Source organism: Mesitornis unicolor, unplaced genomic scaffold (assembly GCF_000695765.1).
Source record: "Mesitornis unicolor isolate BGI_N332 unplaced genomic scaffold, ASM69576v1 scaffold20799, whole genome shotgun sequence".
Lineage (NCBI taxonomy): Eukaryota > Metazoa > Chordata > Aves > Mesitornithiformes > Mesitornithidae > Mesitornis > Mesitornis unicolor.
The window spans coordinates 1-21,431 of NW_010205492.1; the positions used below are offsets into that span (position 1 = coordinate 1).

At 45.1% G+C, this 21,431-nt stretch overlaps 1 protein-coding gene across 1 annotated transcript; it reads right to left on the minus strand.

Moving 5' to 3' along the window:
- Positions 1–4,111: 4,111 nt before the first annotated feature.
- LOC104546142 (lipoxygenase homology domain-containing protein 1-like) lies at positions 4,112–21,108 on the minus strand (the record flags this gene model as incomplete). The annotated part of the gene is made up of 5 exons (XM_010191449.1): positions 4,112–4,592; positions 7,324–7,485; positions 8,920–9,058; positions 10,158–10,328; positions 20,923–21,108. Coding segments are annotated over 5 exons (1,139 nt in total), but the record flags the coding sequence as incomplete, so codon positions are not given.
- Between the last annotated feature and the right edge of the window lie 323 nt (positions 21,109–21,431).

Here is a 21,431-nt window from a genome sequence, read left to right on the forward strand (position 1 = left end):
CTGTCAGAGGCACAGACAGGTCCTCCATTCTCTCAGTGGAGAAGCATCTCCCTCCCTGTGGGTCTCCTCTTTAATAACTAAGGAAAGAGAAACTTATTGGAAGAAGAAAAGTAATCCTCCAAACTAATGCAGACGTATTTTAGGGTATTTTCAATCATTTTGTCTCCTGTTGAAGAATCCAGTGGGCCATACACCCAACTTTGCATCCTGCAAAACCCATTTCGTATATCTTTCCCACAACGAACAGTGCCGGTCTCTGTTCCTACCCACACCCGATTTGGCTGTTCCTCCTCATATATTTCATGTAGAAAGGCTCAGACCAGCTTTGTCCATGTGTTAGACACATATAATAATAATAATATACTTATTTATAAGCATTGTAGACAGGCAGCTGCTGATTATGGAGATTTGGTTCCCGTAGCCAAGGGGAATTGCCGTCTCCTTCAGCATCCAGCAAAGCCTGTGTAAGGCTATTCAGGCAACACAAATCTCACATTATAGGAAGCTTTTACAAATTAGACAGAAAAACATGTTTAAAAACAACCTGCTGGTCCAGCTGGGGGAAATCTCAGTTGCTCACCGAGATCTTGCTGATGTCCTTCGAAAGGGTAAGGGCACTGAGAGAGTTGCTTGAGATGGCAATCGGGTTTGCTTCAGAGCTGCCACAGCGAACGCACCAGCGCGATTCGATAACAGCCTCGATAACAACAACAGCCCTGATAACAACAAACAGCCCTGCCGAGCACAGCGAGCCGTAACCGGGGACTTACTGGTGCCTGTTAAGGTGTAACAGCGTGGGCCAAGATGAGACATCTTTATTCACTGCCAGCATCAGCTCCCTCAGCAGCTCCCTGGGGTTGAGAAGCTGAGCCTTTATTTGTGTTTTGTGGTATCCAAATGCTCAGCTGCCCCATGAGTTGCAGCTCAGAGCAACAACCCATAGGTAAACATATCTATACACACATATACACACACACACATACATATATATGTTTATATATATATACACAGACACACACATCTAGACATATATATTTCTTTTTCTCTGACAAAATGGACCTCTACACATAACAATGGGGCAAGGGCAATGATAAGGTGGATACTTCACAGCCCTCAGTTATTCTGCCTTCCTGCACGTAATGTGTATGATTGTATTAAAAAGGTTTCACAACAATCTCATAAAGATTCATACAGATTCTCAGCTAATTCTCTATGTCCTGCAGCAGGAGACAACCAGTCCCTCTCAGTATTCATCACTGTGAAGGACTGCTTGGTTACGCTTGTTTTATGGTTTATACTTTGGGATGCTCTGCCCCAGCAGGCAGAGGTTGCCTGAGTGCCGCAAAAGGCACAGCACTGGGATAATTTTGGCTTTTCTCCTCCTCAGCTCTCTCCGTTGGCCAAGAACATGTTGGGTTTAGCAGCTTAATGCAAATCCAGCCCTTGGAAAAACTCCACTCTTGCCTCATTAGTTTTGCAGCATCAGTTGTAGCAACAGAACGACTTCCCAGAGCCAGGGTGGAGCTGAGTTTTGCACAAAACAAGGGGCATTTTTGAAGCCTTTAGAAGAACAAAGCAGAGAGTTTTTTTTCGTTATTTGCCAAGGTTGTCTTCCTGGAAGGCAATGAGGTTGCTGACCTCGTATCAACAAATTCCTTCTTGGCCCTGTTTAGAGCACCATTGCCTGGAGGTCACCACAGCTTTTGTGCTGAACATGCCCACGGTTTTGATGGCATCCCAGGTATCTATCATCTCACCTCTCACCTACATAGTGATTTGGTGACCCAAAACACATTAATTCCTGCTTCAACGGGACCTCAATCCATGGCTGTAGCTACTTAGTACATGTGATGACTCCCAGATATGAGCACATCTCATGCGCAAGTCAAGGGTGTATCTCTCCTCCTTGCCCCATGCAGGGATGCTTTGTGGGTCAGGAGCAGCCTCCACTGCTCCCAGGGGCTGGAAGCATGGACCAGTACAGATCTCATGTGTGTCACTGTGAATTTGCTCAGGGGATGGCAAAAACCAGCATCTCTGGCATCTCTGCACCCAGTGGGTGCTGACTGAGGCCAACTGGAAATGCTGAGACTACAACACGTTAATGGGAAAAAACCCCTCCTATTTCACTGCAGCACACATTTGTCTAAAACTGGGATAAATCTCTTGACAGGAAGGGTTTTTTTTCATAGCCCTGGCAGACTGGGGTGGGAAGGAAAGCAGAAAGATCAAAATCCTGACCCTTCTTTCGTTTCAAAGCACTCACTGAGGAACTGCTGCTTTACAACGACACCACACAAGAGCAGCAAAACCAAATCTGATTCTGGGATGCCCCGCTGTCCCCAAGCCCCATCCCAGCAGGGTCCCAGGGATGCCACACACCTACTGGCCCCAGCACCTCCTGAGGCCTGGTCTGCTCCTTCCATGAGCCCCCATGGTCCTTCCTCACAGCTTGGTAGCCCCAGCCTGTTATTACTCCCCTCAGTGAGTCACTGATCATTGATGAGGTTGATTACAGGGCTCATTTAAGCAACTTGCTCTGCTCCAAAACCATCAGCTCCCATAAAGGTTTCTAAGAATGAATTAGCCTGAGCTATTATTTGTGAGCTGGCACAGGGAGCCCTCAAGTCTCTTTGGTGGTGCTTGTTGCAGAAAATAAAGATGCAGCATTGATGGGATGATGCAGCAGCTTTCAAATACCCAGGAGCAGTCAACAGGACCTGCAATATGCCCCTAGCTTCCATTTTGGTGTCACCAACCTTTACTGGGACCTTCTTTGGCCGTGACCAGGCAGGGATTCAGCAGTGAGACAGTCCTGCCTTGGGGCCAGGCACATCCAGGTCATGTCCCAGTGGAGCATCAAGCATTGACCCCCCAATAGAGGGACTGATGGGTTGGGTGGGCTCAGTGGGTTTAACCCACTCTTGATCCATTTGACCTCCATTTGCTCAAAGAGTTTTTTTAAAACAAGCTTCTGAGAGAGGGAATGACCTCTCCTAGGACACAGGTGGGCCAGGAGGAAGGGCTTCTTCTCATGGCAGCTCACATCCCCCACTTTTCTCCTCCAAAGGATGTGTCCTGCTGCTTTGCTCCCTGGAAAGAGAGATGGGGCTCCAGAAGTAATGATTTATAAGCAGCTTTTCTTGTTGGTACCTGTAGAGTTGTGAGTAGATGGGATGAGCTCATCTACAGGAGCCCTGGCCCTTATTGTGACTGGGAAATCCCTTCTCCGCTGCAGAAAATAATCCAAACAGCAATTCTTATTGAAAGAAAAAAAAATTAAAATGAACGGCAGCTGCTCTGAAACAAAGTTGGTATTCAGGCCATATAGGGTAAGATTATCCTAAGAAAGCTTTGAATAACATTAGTGCAGCTGCCTTGCAGTGGAATTGATTGTCTCAGAGGTCTTTTGGCTCTGATCGCTTTAACTGTAGATCTCAGCTCTGGGCAGACCCAGACAACTTCAGCCCAAGAGCTGGGTCTGGCTTGGGATGGGGAAAGCCCATGGGTGGAAAACACCACCCAGATCCTACCCCTTGAGACCTGGGTGCGTGGACAACGGCCCTGTCCCTACCTCCCTGCAGCAAGCGCTGTTGTGCCCAGTGCTTTTGATGCGGTGCCTTCTGGAGGCGTGCGTGTGTGCGCATGGACATGTGTGTGTATGGACACACGGTGCTCATAGCTGCCAGAAGTGGGAGAAACTGGGATCTCCAAGCTCAATTTTCTCAAATATATTGGCTCTTATCCTCTTTACTCACCCAAAAAAGAGAAGCCCAACAGTGGTGGAGGCCAGGCGGCTTTCCCAGCCCTGGCAGGGCAAAATGCAGAAGTTGGCATCTGAGCTCTTAAAGGAGAGTTTATGGCTCTGCTGATTGTGGCTTATAGTCATAAATAAGTGAGAAATTAATTTATTTCATTCATGATTTTATATGCGCTTTTAAAAAAGCGGTATTACTTTTACAAAATGTTAACCCAGAAAGCACATCTTGCTACTAAAAAATCTCTCAATATAAAAGGCAGCACTTTAAAAAGTAAAATGCAGTATAAAAGAGTAAAACGAGAAAAACGCTTGCGCAGAAGGGACCAAAACCCTCCTGAGGCCCTGCCCTCCTCAGTTCCTAGGAAAAAGCTCCCTCCAGATTAACCCATCACCCCGGTTTTCGTCCAGCCACTTCCCACAGGGGAATATGGTAGTCACGCCAGTGGCCGAGTTGGTGATCTCCACCCGCTCCACCAGCCAGCCCGGTGCCAGACCGCTGTTGTCGTGCTCAATCCTGACCTTTTTTAGCTCCCCCATGTCCAACGTTTCCAGGTAAAACCTGTTGGTTTTGCCCCGCTCGAAGAGGTTCCTGAACTTCTGCTTCAGCGCTCGCTTTCCCGAATCCCCATTCATCCCAAAGATGGTGATGAAGACGTTGGCGTCGGTCCCCGCACCCTTTTCGAAGCCTGTGACCACGATGGTCTCATATTTGACTGGCACCAAGCTCCGGGCTTTGCTGGCAAAGCTCTCGGTGACCTTGGCACACTCGAAGACTTTGTAGTCCCGTCTCTTGTAACGCAGAGGGATTTTCACGTTGCACCTGAAAAAATATCTGCCAGGGGGAAATCAACAGCGTATTAATGGTGTGGATGGACACTTGAGTGGGAAAATGTTATGGACTAGGCAGGCTGCTAAATTTCCCAGTATTAATGCTGTTTCAGTACTTTTCATAGACTCATAGCATGGTTTGGGTTGGAAGGGACCTTTAAAGAGTTTCTCTTTAGAAAGACGGCCATGATTGAACACTGCAACCGCAACTGGGACACCCAACACCCCTGGACAGACACATGGACATGGCAAGGTTGGTGGGGGGCACTTGTCACCTCTTTTGCCTGTGCAATGGCGTGTCCATTTACAGACCCACTGAGGCAGGGTGAGCGATCAGTCCTGCAGCTAACACAGCCCAGTGCTGCTGAGTGTAACTGGTCTGAGAGCAGAGGGATCAGCAATTATCATAGACTGATTTGGTGAGAAAAGACTTTCGAGATCACCAAGTCCAACCATAACCTGTTTGCTACTAAAACAAATCTCTAAGCACCCCATCGACCCGTCTTTTAAATACCTCCAAGGGTGGTGACTCCACCACTTTCCTGGGCAGCCTCTTCCAGTGCTTGACAACTGTTTCAGTGACGAAATTTTTCCTCAAATTCAATCTAACCCTTCCCTGGTGCAATCTGAGGCCATTTCCTCTTGCTCTATCATTTGTTACTTGGAAGAAGAGTTGGACCCCATATCTCTACACCCTCCTTTCAGGGAGTTGTAGAAAGTGATAAGGTCTCCCCTCAGACTCACTGATGGTAAGGTTAAGGTTGGGCTAGGAATTAGAAAAAAGGGAATGAGAAAGTTGGGAGGAGGAGGTTTAAAAATCTCCTCCCTTCCTCATCGGGGTGACCCAGCCAATCCTTAGCAGGCAAAAATAAAATAAATAAAAAAAGATTAGCATGGAGCACAGCGATGATAGGTACCAGATGCTGAAAGCCCTTGGCTCTGCAGCGATGCACAGGGAGCACACAGCACATCCATAAATTACTGCGCAGTGGGCAGCCGGCCAGCGGCTGGAGCACTCTGCTTTTAATGATGTATTTCATTTCCAGCGATGCAGATCATGTCCAAATGAGGGTTTTTTCTGTCCCTCCTCCCCTCCTCCCGCTTTCCCAAACTGCAGCAGTTTTTCCTGGAGGGACCGGGGCCGGATTGCAGCACGTGTGTGTAAAATAAACACCTGGAGGAAGGGTTATTGCAATTGCAGCAGTCCAGGGATGCTTAACCATTTCCAACGCTTCTGACATTTTTCCACAGCCAAAGCAAAACATTCCTTTCTCTGGAAAGAAGCTTCATAAATGAGAAATTCTGGTGGGAGCAAAAATTTTAAGCTCAGAGGCAGAAAAACTGCATGAGAGTGAGGTGCCTGATGCTGCAGTTTTATTTCCTGGGCTTTGCAATATCTCATGGTCTGGAGTTATGAGAGAGTGTGCCAGTCTTTGCGAGGGGCAGGAAAAGAAAAATGACCTTTCTAGCCCTGGGATTTGCAAGAGACAGCTTCTGAATACAGCCCTTTTGCATATTAAGATCTACTACTAAAAGGCAAAAGTCCCTGTGTAATTCAGAACTACTGCTGCAGCAATCTCGTAACTCTTTTACTTTGGTCTCTGGCTTGACCGAGTGAGGTTATTTGGATGTTTAGGGTCGGGAATACCTGAGGTGAGAGCGTGGTCTCACGGTGAGATGTGCTGCGGGTGAGGGTTTGCAGAGCAAGCACCGCTGTGCAGAGCTGAGTCTGCAGGGCCAGAGCCCTGCTCAGTGCGGGCTTCACCGCCGTCTCCCAGCTGCCCGCTTTAATTTAACACAACTCAAACAAAAAAACAACCTGGGGCTTTATGAGAAGATCTTTGGCCCAGTCGAAATATCTTATTTCAGCAGTTTCAGCACGCTCCCAGTGAGTTTAGTGCATGAATTTGATTGCACAGCTGGACTTTAAGTGTTCCAGGTCTTTTCCCACCAGGAGAAAAGAACATGTTTTAGTATGTAATTGACTGAGTTTTCATTCAGTAAATACTATTGTGGCTTTTCTGTTGGCTGATTAATTTGCTAGGAGAGACTCTTAGCTTCTAAAAAAAACCAACTGACTTCTTCAAGAATTTCTTCTTAAACACTAAATTGTCTCAGCTGGAACAAACTCCTTATCGTTAAATTCTTTAGCAGCAATGGAAATATCACAGAGAATAAAAGAAAGCCACAATTAACATTGTAAATATATTCTCTGAAGAGGAGTTTGTTCTTCAAATGGGTTTTGTTCTTCTGTTGCATAGTCCCTGTGCTATCTGCTCCCTGAGTCCTCAACGTTACTCCTTCCAAAAATGGGGATCCAAACTGGTGTGAGTCAGATGTTCAGGTTTTGTCTTACTCTCAATTTTTTTCTACGAGCTCTAAAAAGTCTTACCTAAAGGTCAGCCTGTACAGAGCATCCTACAAACCTCGTATATTTCAGTGACTCTTGGTATTTTCCACAAGCTGAGACACTTATTTGTCATAGCGGTGAAATCCACCAAGCAAACTTGTTCATGAACTTACCTGCATGGGCAAATGCCCTCTCTGAAAACAGAAATTGCACAGGCAAGTCAGTTGTGCACCCAAAACACCAAACAGCTTGGTCTTGGCTTTTCAGAAAGGGATGAAGATTTGGTAAGACATTTCACTATTGTTAAGTCCAAAATGCTTCAGGAGGACACCCGTGGAGCTGCTGAGCATCCCCACACCCTCCTTGCAAATGAGGAGGCACTTACTTGTTGCAGAGCTCCATCTCCGTTACGACGATCTCCTGGACATGCCAGAAGACATCAGCTTTTGCAGACGACTTCTTCCCGTCTTTTGGGCAGTGACCAACGCAGATGGCTGCAATATCCCCAACGTTCTTTGAAGAGAACTGAAATGTGTCTGTTGCTCCCCTACAGGGAACAAGGAGCAGTTTTGGTTAGCGTCGTGAAGGCTGTCAGTGACCTGCCTCATATGGGCATTAAGTGATTGGCACATGGCTGTGGATGATGGGAGATAAGCCTTCATTTAAAGTAATTTGATTTAACCTACAATCATTCAACACAAAGTATAATTTCCATATTTAAATTTAGTATTTTCTCTGATTAAGGGTGACACTTTAAATTGTTGCCACTAGGACTTTCCAGGATAAACTTGAGCTCTTCCACATACAGAATCAATTTGCCTCATTATAGATAAAGCTAAAGAATGACTAATTTCCCCTCCGGCACTTATTCATTCATTCTTGACAGATACTGTATCTGTTACACATCTACCCACCATAGCTGTTTTAAATTTGCTGGTTCAGCCACCCTTCCTGAAGCTCAGCTTGAAAACACTTTAGAGAAACAATAGATCTCTGTCAAACCCTTGGCTGGCTCCCTGTGATGACCCCTGTGTATCTGTCAGGTTTGTCTCCTTGTACTGGTCCTTATTCCAACCTGCCTCCAAGGATAGACCATGGCCAATATTTTGGATTTGTCTTTAATGCCTTTAACTCCACTGTAGACACCATCAGCTGAAAGTTGGGACGAAGCTCCTCTCCATCTTTCTTTTTTCACATGAAATTTCAGCCATTCATACTAGAGCCCTCATCAGCTGTAATTTCACTTTTCTTCACAGACCCACAAGAAAAACCTTTCCTCCCTCCAAAGCAACCAAAGATCAGCAGTGCCCTTGGCTTTGAAGAGGCTCCCGTCTCCCAGAAGTGTGCGGTGTCCTTAGACAAAGCAGAAAACCCATCTCACATCTGGAGCACCTTGGTCCCACATGGGAGCAGGGATCTGCCCCATGTTGCATAGACGCGCCTCCGGCTTGGCTGCACGCACGGCTGATATTTGGCTTTCCTCACACGACAATGATCTTCCAGCCATAACCCTCCCAGATTCATCTGGGAAGTCAAATCTGAGCAGCTCTGACAATGTTCAGCCTCCAACTATTTTTACTTTCTCTCTGATTCCTCCTGCCAGCGAGATGCTGCAAAAGGAACTGAAAACACCTCCAGCTTCCTTCAGCTCAAAAATACACGGCCTCCCCGGGGGCTTGCCAGAAGCCCATTAGTATGTACTAATACAAAAGGACACGGATACACACACTCATACACATGCATCATCTACATTTCCTTTTACCAAAAGCGTTTTTCTTATCGTTTCTGTACTTGCTCTGTGTCTGCCCATCGGAAATTAATTTTGTATCTTCCTTTTAGCGCAGGTGAGAAACTTTTAGGAAGGGGGATGAGAAACAGCATGGCACAAACGCAACTCGGTAGACCATCCCGGAGAAGAGGTGGCATTTGTGGAAGACACACCACTGGTGGGGTTTATCCGGTCCACCACCTAGGCCCTTACCTTTCAAATCGCCTTTTTTTGGAGGAGTTTTCCATAAGGAATTCTTTTGAGCGGCCCAGTTTTCCTTCTAAGATGATCCAGATGTTTTCCTTTGTTTCTGCGTCCTCTCTGTCGCTCGTTACTGTGACGATCTCATAGGCTTTAAAGCGTAATTAACACACACGTTAAACAGAAAAGCAAGAACAGATGGCCAGATAGATCTCTTCATTTGGCTGTCACTTTGCTTAAAAATTCTCTTCCTAATATTTATCACAGGGCACAATAAAGCGTTTTCAAAATAAGGATGAAACCACACTGAAATCTGTGGGACTTTTGACTTCTACGTGCTTTGGATTTCATGCAGGGATGGAGTACATTAAAAAATCTGAGTACTGCTTGAGTAAGAGTAGGCAGAGCTGCTCTTGAGCAAGTTGTGTCCAGTTCCCTGCTGTCTTAAGCACTCCCTTTTTAACACAGCCCAAATCTTATGGGTTTTGGGCCACTGCTCCTAAAAGGGACAGTGAGGGTATCCACATACCCAATAGGATGTGCTTAGATGCTGTGGTGGCATGTAAGTACCCAAAATGGCAACCAGAAGGCTGATTTTTTTGCAGGGATGAAGTGAAATCACACTGAAGTACTGTGATTATGGACTCTTCAGGACTTTCCTGGAAAAGAGCACTGCAGTGCAGGAGTTCTTGAGATGCACTTTGCATTTCATCAGTGCAGCTAAATAACTCCTGCTTGTTCGCATATTAGACATCAGTAAAATTACCTTGGGCTCGGTGGAGTTACCCAGAGCAGATCCAGGGCTATGGGGAGTTAAGCTCAGCCATCATGTTCAGCTGGAATACTTCAGCTAGTAGCCCAGAACGTGTTGAGAAGGAAGCTGGAGCAGTGTTACTTGCAAAGCTTTAAGGATTGATCTTATTTTCCACCTCAAAGACTCAAGCCCATTATTTCTAATGAGACCATAACCATGTCCTTATGGCTTACTGCTGGATTGAACCGCTGCAGATGGGCCCTCTGAAGTTTCAACCTGGAATGAGATCTTTTTCTTCCTCATAAATCCTGATTTGTTTCTTTCTTGCCACAACATTGCACTTCTGAACTAGAGTACCTTAGGTACTTCAACCCTTAAAGCCTGCAAATACAAACCCCTATTGCATGGGGACCTTCAGGAGAGCGGTTTGCAGTTATTTTGGTTCTATAGCCTCCGAGAACCCTCAGCAGATGCCACAAGTCAACTCTAAACTCACCAGTCCGTTCCTTCAGCTCCAGGATGTCGTTATTGGCACAGGCCAGTTCCCTTATGAGCTGCCCATCGTCTTCTCCTTTAGCCAGCCAGCGATCACACTGGAAGCGAAATGTCTTGTCCATAGCGGAGTCAGTCACATCAATGTATTCCAAGTGCCAACCTGGTGCTATTCCTAGTAAAACAACAAAATAAAGAAGATTTCGATACTTTCTCACAGCTTGGGTAAGGGAATGAGATACCTTTCCTTGGGGGCACTCTGCTGGTACTAGAAATTATCTATACTTGCTTCAAATAATGTCACCAGTGAATATGATGTTGTTCTGATACCAAAAGCAATGATGACCTGCTCAAGACCATAATCTGATCCCCTTTCTAGCATCAGGCCATGCTTTAGAGGGAGTTGCTGGTTTTGATCAGATACGGTCCAGGATGGGCTGGTATTGGTCAGATATGGTCCTGGATGGGTTAGATTTCAAGATCTCTGGCCAAGAGGCCATCTCTTGTCCTTGCCCACCACCTTGCATGAGGTGGAGCTTCTGCAATACCAGTAGCAGTGGGGCCTGCATGCCCCATGTCAACACCTCCACCACAGGAACCATCCCACAGAGAAACATTACTGTGACTTAGGAACAACAAACCCTTACAATGCTCCAAGGAAACCACGTATTCCCCCAAACTGTTTCCTAGAGTCAGAAGAATGAATTCTCCTGGAGGACAAAAGCTAATGGAGCAGCTTCTGTCACAGAAACCACCGCTGATTCTTCCTTCCATTTTAAAGGAAACGTGAAGCCTGAATGCCAAATGATATGAGTTCCTGTACCACTTAATCCCCATCCTTTCACCACACATGTCCATAGTTATAAAAAAAAGACCTAGCAGTGTGCACATGGTTTGTGGGCACCCCTTCATATATTTTAAGTGCTAGTTGACCACAAGCTGTAGGGTTCAGTGTCTTTCTCTGTGGCCCCTAAACACTTCATATTTGGATTTGAAGGTCAGAAGGAGATTACAATTCACTCCTTTGATCCTGCCAGCTAGCATATGGAAGGAAATTACCCGTGCTATCTTGGCTTTACCAATCAACCAGAATGAATTCAGTAGTGCTGTGACTGGCCATGAATGTAGGACAGACTGAAATGGTAGACGCTCTAGCAGGGACCACCAAATCACCTCACTTTTGCCCTGGGGACTTCTGAGGAGTAATAACTCCCTCTAAGTTTTCTACTTCCTTTTTCTTTTTCAGTGGAAAAGCAATTGAAAATGAAGAAAAGTGTTTGGGGAGCATTTTCCTGATTTCTTTGTTGAAATAAAATAAGCCCTTGTTGAGCTTGGGGGGATAAGAGGTTCTGACAGTTTTACTTACAAGTCCTGTTATTAGTCAGACAAAGAAAGGTTATGCTCATGATGAGAGATCTCTGCTGACTTATTATTTACATCCCAGAGACATTAAACTGCTCTTGGTCTTCCAAGAACTCACTGCCATGTGCCTGCTTCCTTAGCTTGCAAATATCAGTCTTTGTTAGCTCTTAAAATAAATTGATGGCAACTTTTAGAGTGATGTCAAGAAGTCACCCTGCTCCCATGGACTGCGATCCCTCCACACCATGTGCTGCCAGTCCTCTATCAGTCTCACAGCCGTTCCTGTTTTGTACTTTGACTGAGCCTTCTTCAAGATGGGATACCATCTGGTACCAAGCACAAACCTCAAACAAAGACACCACTTGCTCCTTAAATTTAGAGAGGACAGAACTGCAGACTCATTGTGACTGGAAGGGACCTCTGGAGAACGTCTAGTCCAACCCCTGCTTAGAGCAAGGTCAGCCAAAGCCGGCTGCTCAGAGCTGCGTCCAGTTAGAATCTGTACATCTCCAAGGATGGAGACTCCACAGCCTCTCTGAGCAACCTGTGACAGTATTGGATTACCTGTGTAGAGGAAAAAACCTTTTTCCTTATGTTTAAATTGGAATTTCCTGTGTTTCAGATTGCGCCCATTGCCTCTTGTCCTGTCACTGGGCGATGCTGAGAAAAGTCTGGCTCTGTCCTCTTTACTGCCCCATTAGACATTGGTAAAATCCCTCTGAGCCTCATCTTCTCCACCTGAGCAGTCCCACCTCTCTCAGACTCTCCTCATACGACAGATGCTCCAATTCCTTAATCATCTCTTTATCCATTCACTACTCCCAGTGTGTTCGTGTCTCACTTTAACTGGGTGGACAGAGACAAGAGCTGTGCAAACACCACGGGTGCAGCACCCAGGCAGTGACACTGGGTTTGTATCCCTCAAACATACAGCATAAGGGCATGAAGGGGTTTTGGGGGTGAGCTGGCATCACAGATCCTCACCAATTTACTGCCTCCTGGGCAGATCTTGTCAAGCTCCCCAAGGCTCCCACCATGCTTTAACTGGAGCATCCTGCTCTTTGGGGCTGTTTGGAAATTTATTCTAAACATGTCGGCAGCATCAGCCATTAATCTTTTTGGCAGGCTCATTTCCATTTGAGTTCAATGAACGTCTCTGCAGCGTGTTCAGGAGGCTGCTCCGCTTCCATCAAAACTTTAGTTAAAACAGCAGAGGATGAAAGAGAGAAAACATCCCATCCTTCTGCAGCGAGAGAGATCAGTGGCTGCAGACCAGGATGGAATAAATTGGAGATCTGAGTCTTGTTGCCAGCAGTGAACAGCATGACCAGGACAGGATCAGCGCTAGGCAGTGCTATCAGGAGAAGAGATGCACAAACCCTCCTCCCTCTTCTCCAGCCTGGTCCCAGCAGCTGCTCAGCAGGACAGATGCAGCAAAACCCAGCTCTTCCACCACAGGGAGAGATGGACCAGAGATGACTTCCCATTACATTGAGAGCAAAGCACACAAAAAGTGCAGCTTTTCCTAGTGTTCTCTGAGAAAGGCGCGTTTCTCAGCTTTGGGCGATTTAAAGAGCAAGCTCTGGACTCTGTCAAGGCATCAACACTGAAAGGCAAATATGAACTTGGTGTCCCTTTATCGCATGAGGGTACAATCAAGGAGCTGGCTGATCACTCTTATAAAAATTGTGGTACTGCCTCAAAGCATCCTCCTTCCTGTTTAAGGAAAAAAATAGTTAACTTCCCTCTCACGAGAACTGGTCTTTAGCAACTTAAATTAGACTGGGAGACCTGGAAGCTATGGAAGTATCCTATATTGCTTTTCATTCCTCAGGATAAATGGTTCACCCCAGGTGAATGCTATACTGGTTATGTGCAGAGCAGCACATCTTCCTGCCCTGTCCATGTCCCCAGGTGCCAGGGCAGGTGTCACATCAAGGCTTTCACTGCCACAGCGTTGAACTCTACTTAAAAGCTGATGCGGAAATGGAAGGATTGGCTTGTGGCTGAAGAAAGACAAAGTACTGGTTTTCTCTCATTTCAGACTCGGAAAAGTTACATTTAATTTCTTTTTCTATTGATCTAGAAAAAGAAATTTTATTAATCTACAAAACAAAACAAAACACAAAGTCCAGTTATGCACAGAGTCTAAAAGTGAGACTTCCCCTCCACTGAACTGGCTCTGTGTGCTGGGGAACATCTCAGTGCAAGGAAAAGAAACCTTGTTTGCAGAACCAGCCTTCAGGCCATGAAGTCCCGATTTCAGGATATTACTCTGTTTCCACTTCTGTTCCCATGCAGCTTTTGCAGAGCAATGGCCTCAGAGACCTTACAGCATCTGAGAAACAAGAGGAAAGGAAACTACATCCCATATGGACATAATCCCAGAGGCATTGAATCCTCAGCACAGGCTTCTTTATGGAGGAATCCGTCTTTAAAATAGTTTGGCCACCACTGTGTCATTGTGGAAGACCCCCTTATCACCATGACAAGCGTTGAGTGTTTGTAACAAAAGGTATTTCACTCCAGGCCTGTTTTGCTGCTGTTGAAATCCCCAGCAGCAAACCTACCCTAATAAAACCCGCGGCTGTGCCACGTAGGCTCCTTAATGGTCCGCAGCTGGAAGTGACATTTTCAATAGCGTGCAAAACATTTCAAATGTAATTAGAGGTGGAGAAGAGCTTTGGGGAAAACAGAATCACTTTGCTTGCTCTGCTCTGGCAGTTGTATAATTTAAAAAAAAGGAAATGTATTCTCTTCCTCAAGTGCCCTTATCCAAACGAGCAGGTATTTGTCCCATTTATCCTCCTTTTCCCAGAAAGGCCCAAGCTGACAACCGGATGATGCTGGGCAAGGACTCTGTGTACATCTGCAAGGTCTTTGAGGATCATTTTGCCGTTTTCCCGGCCAATGTTAAAAGTCTGTGCTTTCCTGACATCAGGCAGACAGGTTGGAATGTAAACTCCTTGTCATGCATTTCTGCATCGATTAGCACGATTGAGTCTGACTTCAGAGAGAGGAGATGTAACACAGATAATGAAGTTACTGCTTCAATTAACTAAAACCCCAATCTGCAGCACCAGAATAATCCTTACTGCCACTTGAGAACAGCAACCCCTTGCCCCAGCCTATATTCACCCCTAAAATACTAAGCTGGGAGGAAACATGAGTGCATGGGAGAAGAAGAGTGAGAATTAACTGATTTTGGTGGGTTCACCACTCACTTACCAGGCACGTGGTCCCTGACCTTGCTTTCACAGAATCACAGAATCCCAGAATATGAGGAGTGGGAAGGGACCTGGAAAGCTCCCCCAGTGCAACCCCTGCCAGAGCAGGATCACCAGAGCAGTCACACAGGAACACAGCCAGGGCTTTGGGGGTCTCCACACAAGGAGACTCCACAACCTCTCTGGGCAGCCTGGGCCATGCTCCAGAACCCTCACACTCACAAACTTTGGCCTCATCTTCAGCTTGAACCTCCTGTGCTCTAGCTTGGGACCATTGCCCCTTGTCCTGGCATTGGACATCCCAGGGCAGAGCCTGGCTCCTTCCTCCTGACACTCGCCCTTTGCTTTAATGAACATTGACTACTCCTTCCAAACAGCGAGCTGGTGGGATCAAATCTGTGCTGGCAGCAGCACATCCAGGCTTGGATGCACACATGTCCATGGCAGTTAAACCTTTTCCACTCTCTGCAGCTGTATTAATTGATTTTCCTCTCTGTCCCTTGTCTACCTGTAGCAGATCTTCTTCATTTTTGTTTCTAAAAATGGTTGATGCCCCATCAAGGATGAAAGTTGTCATTACTGGGGTTTATGTTGCCATAGGAGGAAAAGGAAAATCCTGCTCAGGACATTGACTGTTCAGGAGCTGCTGCCCAACCAATCACAACCACCATTCAGCACTGCTCAGGTCCATAATTGCATTTTTTCCCATATTTTCTGAAACATGAAGTAATGACCATTGCAAAGACTGTTGTTCTGTGCTCTGACATCATTTATCCCCCTCCTGGTTTGATGACCACCCACCCCCAAACCGCATCGCATGAGGCATCACCCAGAAAGTGGTGGGAGTTTTGATAGCATCGTCAGGTCGCTAGAAATGCGGCGATAATTGTGAGGTGCTAAAATCATAGTGTCGAGCTCTGCATCAGTACATCTCAAAACACTTTAAGAAGGTGAATAATTTTTATCCCTAATTTACATAATTGAAAATGAGGTACAGGGATGTGATTTACACAAGGTCATTCGGCAAGCCAGTGGCAGAATAAAAATAGATCTAGTTTGTGTATGTCTTCTTTAGGATCACATTAGTTCACACCACAACATTTCTCACCAGAGCAGACAGGCAACACAAAACCTCTCACAACCTTTGACAAAACAAAAGCTTAGCACTTGGGACAGTTTTAGAAAATAGGTTCACTGCCCCCATCCTGTGTTGTCTGTGCTACTTGTTCAGTCCAGGATTTGACTTGGGGCAAAACCACCCATAAATTACTCTCAGACCAAAAAAAGAACCCCAAAAAACCAGCCAAAAAACCCCATCAAAACCCCACATCTTACAGAAAAACTACTCCTGTGGAAAACCACTTCACAACTCAGAGTGAAAATACAACAGTTTCTCAGAATATATTCTTGTGATTGAAGCATATTTTGTGTCTTATTGAGGCATACTTGATCCAAAAGCATTTATCAAGGGTACAGGGTAATTTGTCCAAAGCAGAGCAAAGGAGGCCTGTAGAAAGGAGAAGTTTTTACAGAATTAATAATTCTACAGCTACATTTGGCCTTTTGGACTCTTTCTGCTCTGTAGCAAAGGGTTCTGCCGTTACAGATTGGGAAGAAAGGACTGCACAAGGTCAACACTGAAGTCTTTGCCCTCTCTTCAGGTTTGCTGTTTTGTTTGGTTACATCTATTTTTTTTTTTCTACTTTTAATGGACTCTTCGCTCCTTGGGCAGTTTCACACATCCACTTCTCTTCCTCTCACTTTTTATTTAAAGCTGGAACTATTCAACAAATCTGCCCCATGGCAACAGTCAAGCACAGAGAAGAGGGTGTAGAAAAGCCCTTCTCAAGTACCAGAGCTGAGCAAATCCCTACAAAGGACTAAAAAGACAGGTCTTTAGGTTTCTTTTAATAATTTATGGCCTACAATTACCCAAAAGACTTGGAATCTTGTCTGTGAATTGCAGAAACATAACTCTGGAAAAGCTGCTAATTCAAGGCCTAGGCACTTTAAGATCTGATTCAAGATACCACTTCTTAAAAGGTAGTTTCTTCTGAGAAAGAAAAGGAAAAAACAAGGATATATTAATGTTTTTGAGTTAAGTCCAGCTCAGGGAAGGAGCACATGATAATATCTCTGCTGGAAGAGCCACCCAAAAGGAGTCACTGGGGCAGATGGGCTATTTAAAGCTCAGTTAGACAATGTCATAGCAGTTGGCATGATTGAGAGAAGGGCCCTGTTGAGGGAAAGAAGTTGGGCTGAATAACCTTGTTATTTACTCCTGTCGTTCCTGTAATAACACAGAGTCAGGTTGATCCATAATTAGACTCTTTCTGGCTCCCCTTGGCTGATGGCAACTGCGATAATCAAGAATCTGAAATTAATGACTTTAGAAAGACTGCTTATCATCTGGGTTCAAATCTACTCAGGCAGATGAGGGAGCTAAATCCAGATTTCCCATATCTCCTTGCTGCAAGGAGAAAAAGGCAAATAAAAGAAAGGAGGGGGGGAAAAACTTTTTCTAGGTAAATAATTCCATTACTGAGATACTGAGAAACTTTAAGCCATTCTTCCAGAATGGTGATTTATTCCTTAAAGCAGAGAAAAAATTGAGGCCTATATTTAGAAAGCCAGCATTTCTACAGACCTACAGATACTGATCTTGCATAAATGTAGAAGTAAATGAACTGAGATATGAGAAAATACATAGTGCCTATCTGAGATCAGAAGATGAGGAGTCTGGAAACGATTAAATTTGCTCAGGGAGTCTAAATATATTAGATTGAACATCAGTATCTTCAAGTAAACAACGGCAAGATAAAAGAACATGGAGCAAACCTTAAAACTACATTTCATTCACAGCAATTCGTTGTTACCAGACTCTTGCTGGTGGCCTCGAAATATCTAAAAAATCAGGAATGAGTTCCTTGAAATTGCAGTTGTGACGTCTCTAAACTGCCTGTTTTCAAATGAGAGCCGACTTCTTCCCTAATCAGTTTTACTGAAGTCAGAGGATTTAGATGGGGGCTTCATTCCTACTTTATATCTCATATGGAGACATCACTCGGCAGGTTTTTTCTCAGGGAAAATGGCATTTAAAAGCATTAAAGTGGGACCTAAAACTGACATGGCTTTTTCAGAGGAGGCAAAGGTGGTGTTTGCCATTTAAAGACCTTCTGACAGTCTTTGCCATTGCAGTTGCTGTCTCTTCATCTCTGAACACCCCATTGCAGTCAAATGTCAGTGAAAAGATAAAGAAAAGTGGGATATGAACCAGGAGCAAAGCCACTGCAGCAAAACTTGGCTGATAGGGATTGGTGTTGAGCTGAACTTCATGGCAAAGTAGCCACCTTGGCCAAGCTGTTTAAATGTATTTTAACCTGAAATGGGGACAGGTTGGTTGACTGGATCACAAGTCCTGTGAGGAGTGGCTGAGGGAACTGGAGTTGAGGGGAGAACTTATTACCCTCTACAACTCCCTGAAAAGAGGGGGTAGCGAGGGGTGAGTCGATGTCTTCTTCCAAGTAACAAGAGATAGGACAAGAGGAAATGGCCTCAAGTTGCACCAGGGGAGGTTTAGATTTAATATTAAGAAAAATTTCTTCACTGAAGGGGTTATCAGGCATTGGAAGGGGCTGCCCACAGAAGTGGTGGAGTCACCATTCCTGGAAGTATTTAAAGATGGGTAGATGAGGTGCTTAGGGACATGGTTTAGTGGTGGACAGGTTATGGTTGGACTCGATAATCTTAAAAGTCTTTTCCAACCAAATGATTCTGTGATTTTATGACTTTTTGCTGGGACCAGGTCATGTTTGAAAGAAAAAACATCCTTGTGATGCTTAGTAGTTCCCTTAACCAGCCCACAGGTGCTGAAGTCATCTAATGTGAGTTAAAACAGGCTGATTCTGCCATTAAGGATGACTATTAAGAAAATTAGGAAAAGAACATCACCCATGTTCCAAGTATTCAGAATTTGATGAGCAATGGGGTAGGTTAGCGTGAGGCTGAGTCTTCCACAGACCATGGCAAAGAACCATGTAGTCCAAAAAAGAAAACAAGAAAACGACTAAGGAAAGAATGATCAACATCTGATGCCTCAAAGTAACGGCAAATACAAGCACATTTTTTGTTAAATATCCAAATTCCCCCAGGCGTCTGAGAAAAATCATACACGACCCATCACCCTCTGACCCCACTACTCCTTTCCAAAAAAACAGAGCCAGGAATTTCAAACCAGTGGCACAGCCAATTTATATAAATTATATAGGGAGAGCAGGCACATATGCAAAGGATAGCTACAGCCTGGGATCCCAGCAGTAATAAATACTCCACCCACCCAAAAAACTGTCATGCTGCATTGTGTGAAGTTTCAGATAGGATATGCTTTTCACATGACTAATGCATGAACAATGAACACAGCATATGTTATGATTTAAACTACAGTTGTCCTCCTTTCTAGGGGGAAAAGCAAGTACATTTTTTGTTGAACATAACCTGAGCATGTTTTCTGTCCAAGGCTTAACCCTAGGTCTGGTGAAAGCCCTATTAACTATTCTTTATAAAGAGATGTCCCTGTCCATGGCAGGGGATTTGACTGGATGAGCTTCAAGGTCCCTTCCAACACAAACCACGCTGTGAGTCTATAATCATCAGTGGCGTGGAGAAGATGAACCGTGATCACCTGTACAAGTAGAAAAAGGCCACAAACCTGCCTGGATTAACAGGATGTGCTGTTAGCACAACTGATCACCAGGGAGCTACAACACCTCCTGAGGAAAATTCTCTCTTTGTAGACATTCTAGCTGGTAATATATTTGAAAATGAACCTGCAAGTCCCCATTGATTTCTTGGTGCTCTCCAAAGGACATCCAAACCACCCTTGCAACTGCAGATGCCTGTTTGCTGAGCTAAAACTCTAGTGGATATTTTGATAGCCTTTTCCATTTCTGCATCTTAACTGCAGATTAAAGGAATAAGTGTTTTGGCAACTAAGATCAGGTAAAAGCAGCTCTCTTACTGCATTAAGTGCCAGCTATATAATGTGATGTTACAGAGCCTGAATAACTAAATTGTCCTGGGTTATGGGAGTGATAAATATGACTGGCTCATAATCAAGAGTCATGAAGCCAGGTTAGGTGGATGGTCATATTTCCCATATTTCACAAGCAGATAGAGGATGAAAAAAGATTATAAGAGTTCTTTTTTTTTTCCTTTAATAATAACAATGAGGCAAACTTCCAGTAGGAAAGTGTGATCCAGAGGTAGCATTTTTTATTAATACTGCATCAGATGCAGCCTTCCCCATCTGCCACAACTTGGAGAAGCCAAGGAAATGATGGCCAGGATGTGTCTATACTGATATATAACCCCAGTCCAGTCATAAACCTCAGTACAACCAGGTAATGACTGGCAAGTCCTGCTGCCATTCCTCCCAGAGCTTCGATGAATGCTGCTGCCTAAACTGCCTTGTTAATCACCTTGTTAATCACCTCGTTAATAGTGGCCCAGGTGGGTGTATGGGAGCCATCAAACTTCACTCTTGGGCTGTCATTAATGAGCAAGCCATTTTTAATGCAAGATCATCTCTTTTAGATGAAGACGAGATGGGATGAGATGTCATCACAGCAGTGCGAGTGACACAGCTATTGCAAGAATCTGGTTGGTACCTGACTAAAATCACAAATGACTGTGATAGTGGTACAGAGTGCTGCTCTGCTCTTTGTGAAACCTGTTAGGGTGTCCAGCAGCAGGGAGATGTCAAAATCTCTCTCAGCAGGGCACTGCACACACCCTGTCTGAGGTAGTGATATTAATAAAGACAGACACAGATCTTTATTTCCATCTCCTAAAGCTCGCTGTGCTATGCTAGGCTGCATTACCCCATGTGTCGGTGTCAGGCTGATAGCATTAAATTACTAGGAAAGTGCCCCACCAGCCTGTGAAAAACATATTGCATTTATGGAGCTGGTGTGTTGGGATAAGTAGCTGGGTGGCTTTGCTTAGGAAGGGATGTCATTATCTGTGCTGCAGTGGTGGCTATAAGCTGCGGACCTATTAGAGCAGATACTACACCAACATAGAGTCTTCCGTGAGGATAGGGCATGTTTAGACAAGGGGACTGCCTTTTTTGGAGGGAAAATGTTGTCCCGACCTCTCCCATCCCCTGAGACCTTCCCTGACCTTTGTTGTCGTGCCAGATCCGCACTTTGCAGAGATCTCCCAGGCTCAGCATCTCCGAGAAGCTGAATTCATCCATCTGGTTCCTCTCGAACTTGTTGGACTTGTTGGACTCCTTCAGAGCAAGCGTCCCGCTGTCCCCGTACTCCCCAAACAGGATCAAGGAGACGTTGGCATCAGTGCCTGCTCCTGGAAGGAGAGATCAAGGCAGACCATCACAAGCTGTGCAGGACCAACACCCAGCCTCCATGGGCATGGAAATGGAGGGAGCAAGGACCCAGCACACCTCAGCTGGGTGCTGTTTGGCGCTGCTGTCCCTGTGTTGTATGGCACAGGTCTATGAAAGAAAAGTGCAGATCATTATCAAAATCACTATGGCACCTTGTGACCCACTTTTCCCTCCCACAGGGCTTCCTTCTACATTCCCGTTTCACAGAATCACAGAATATTAAGATTTGAAATAGACCTCAAAAGCTCACTGAGTCCAACAACCCTGCCAGAGCAGGATCACC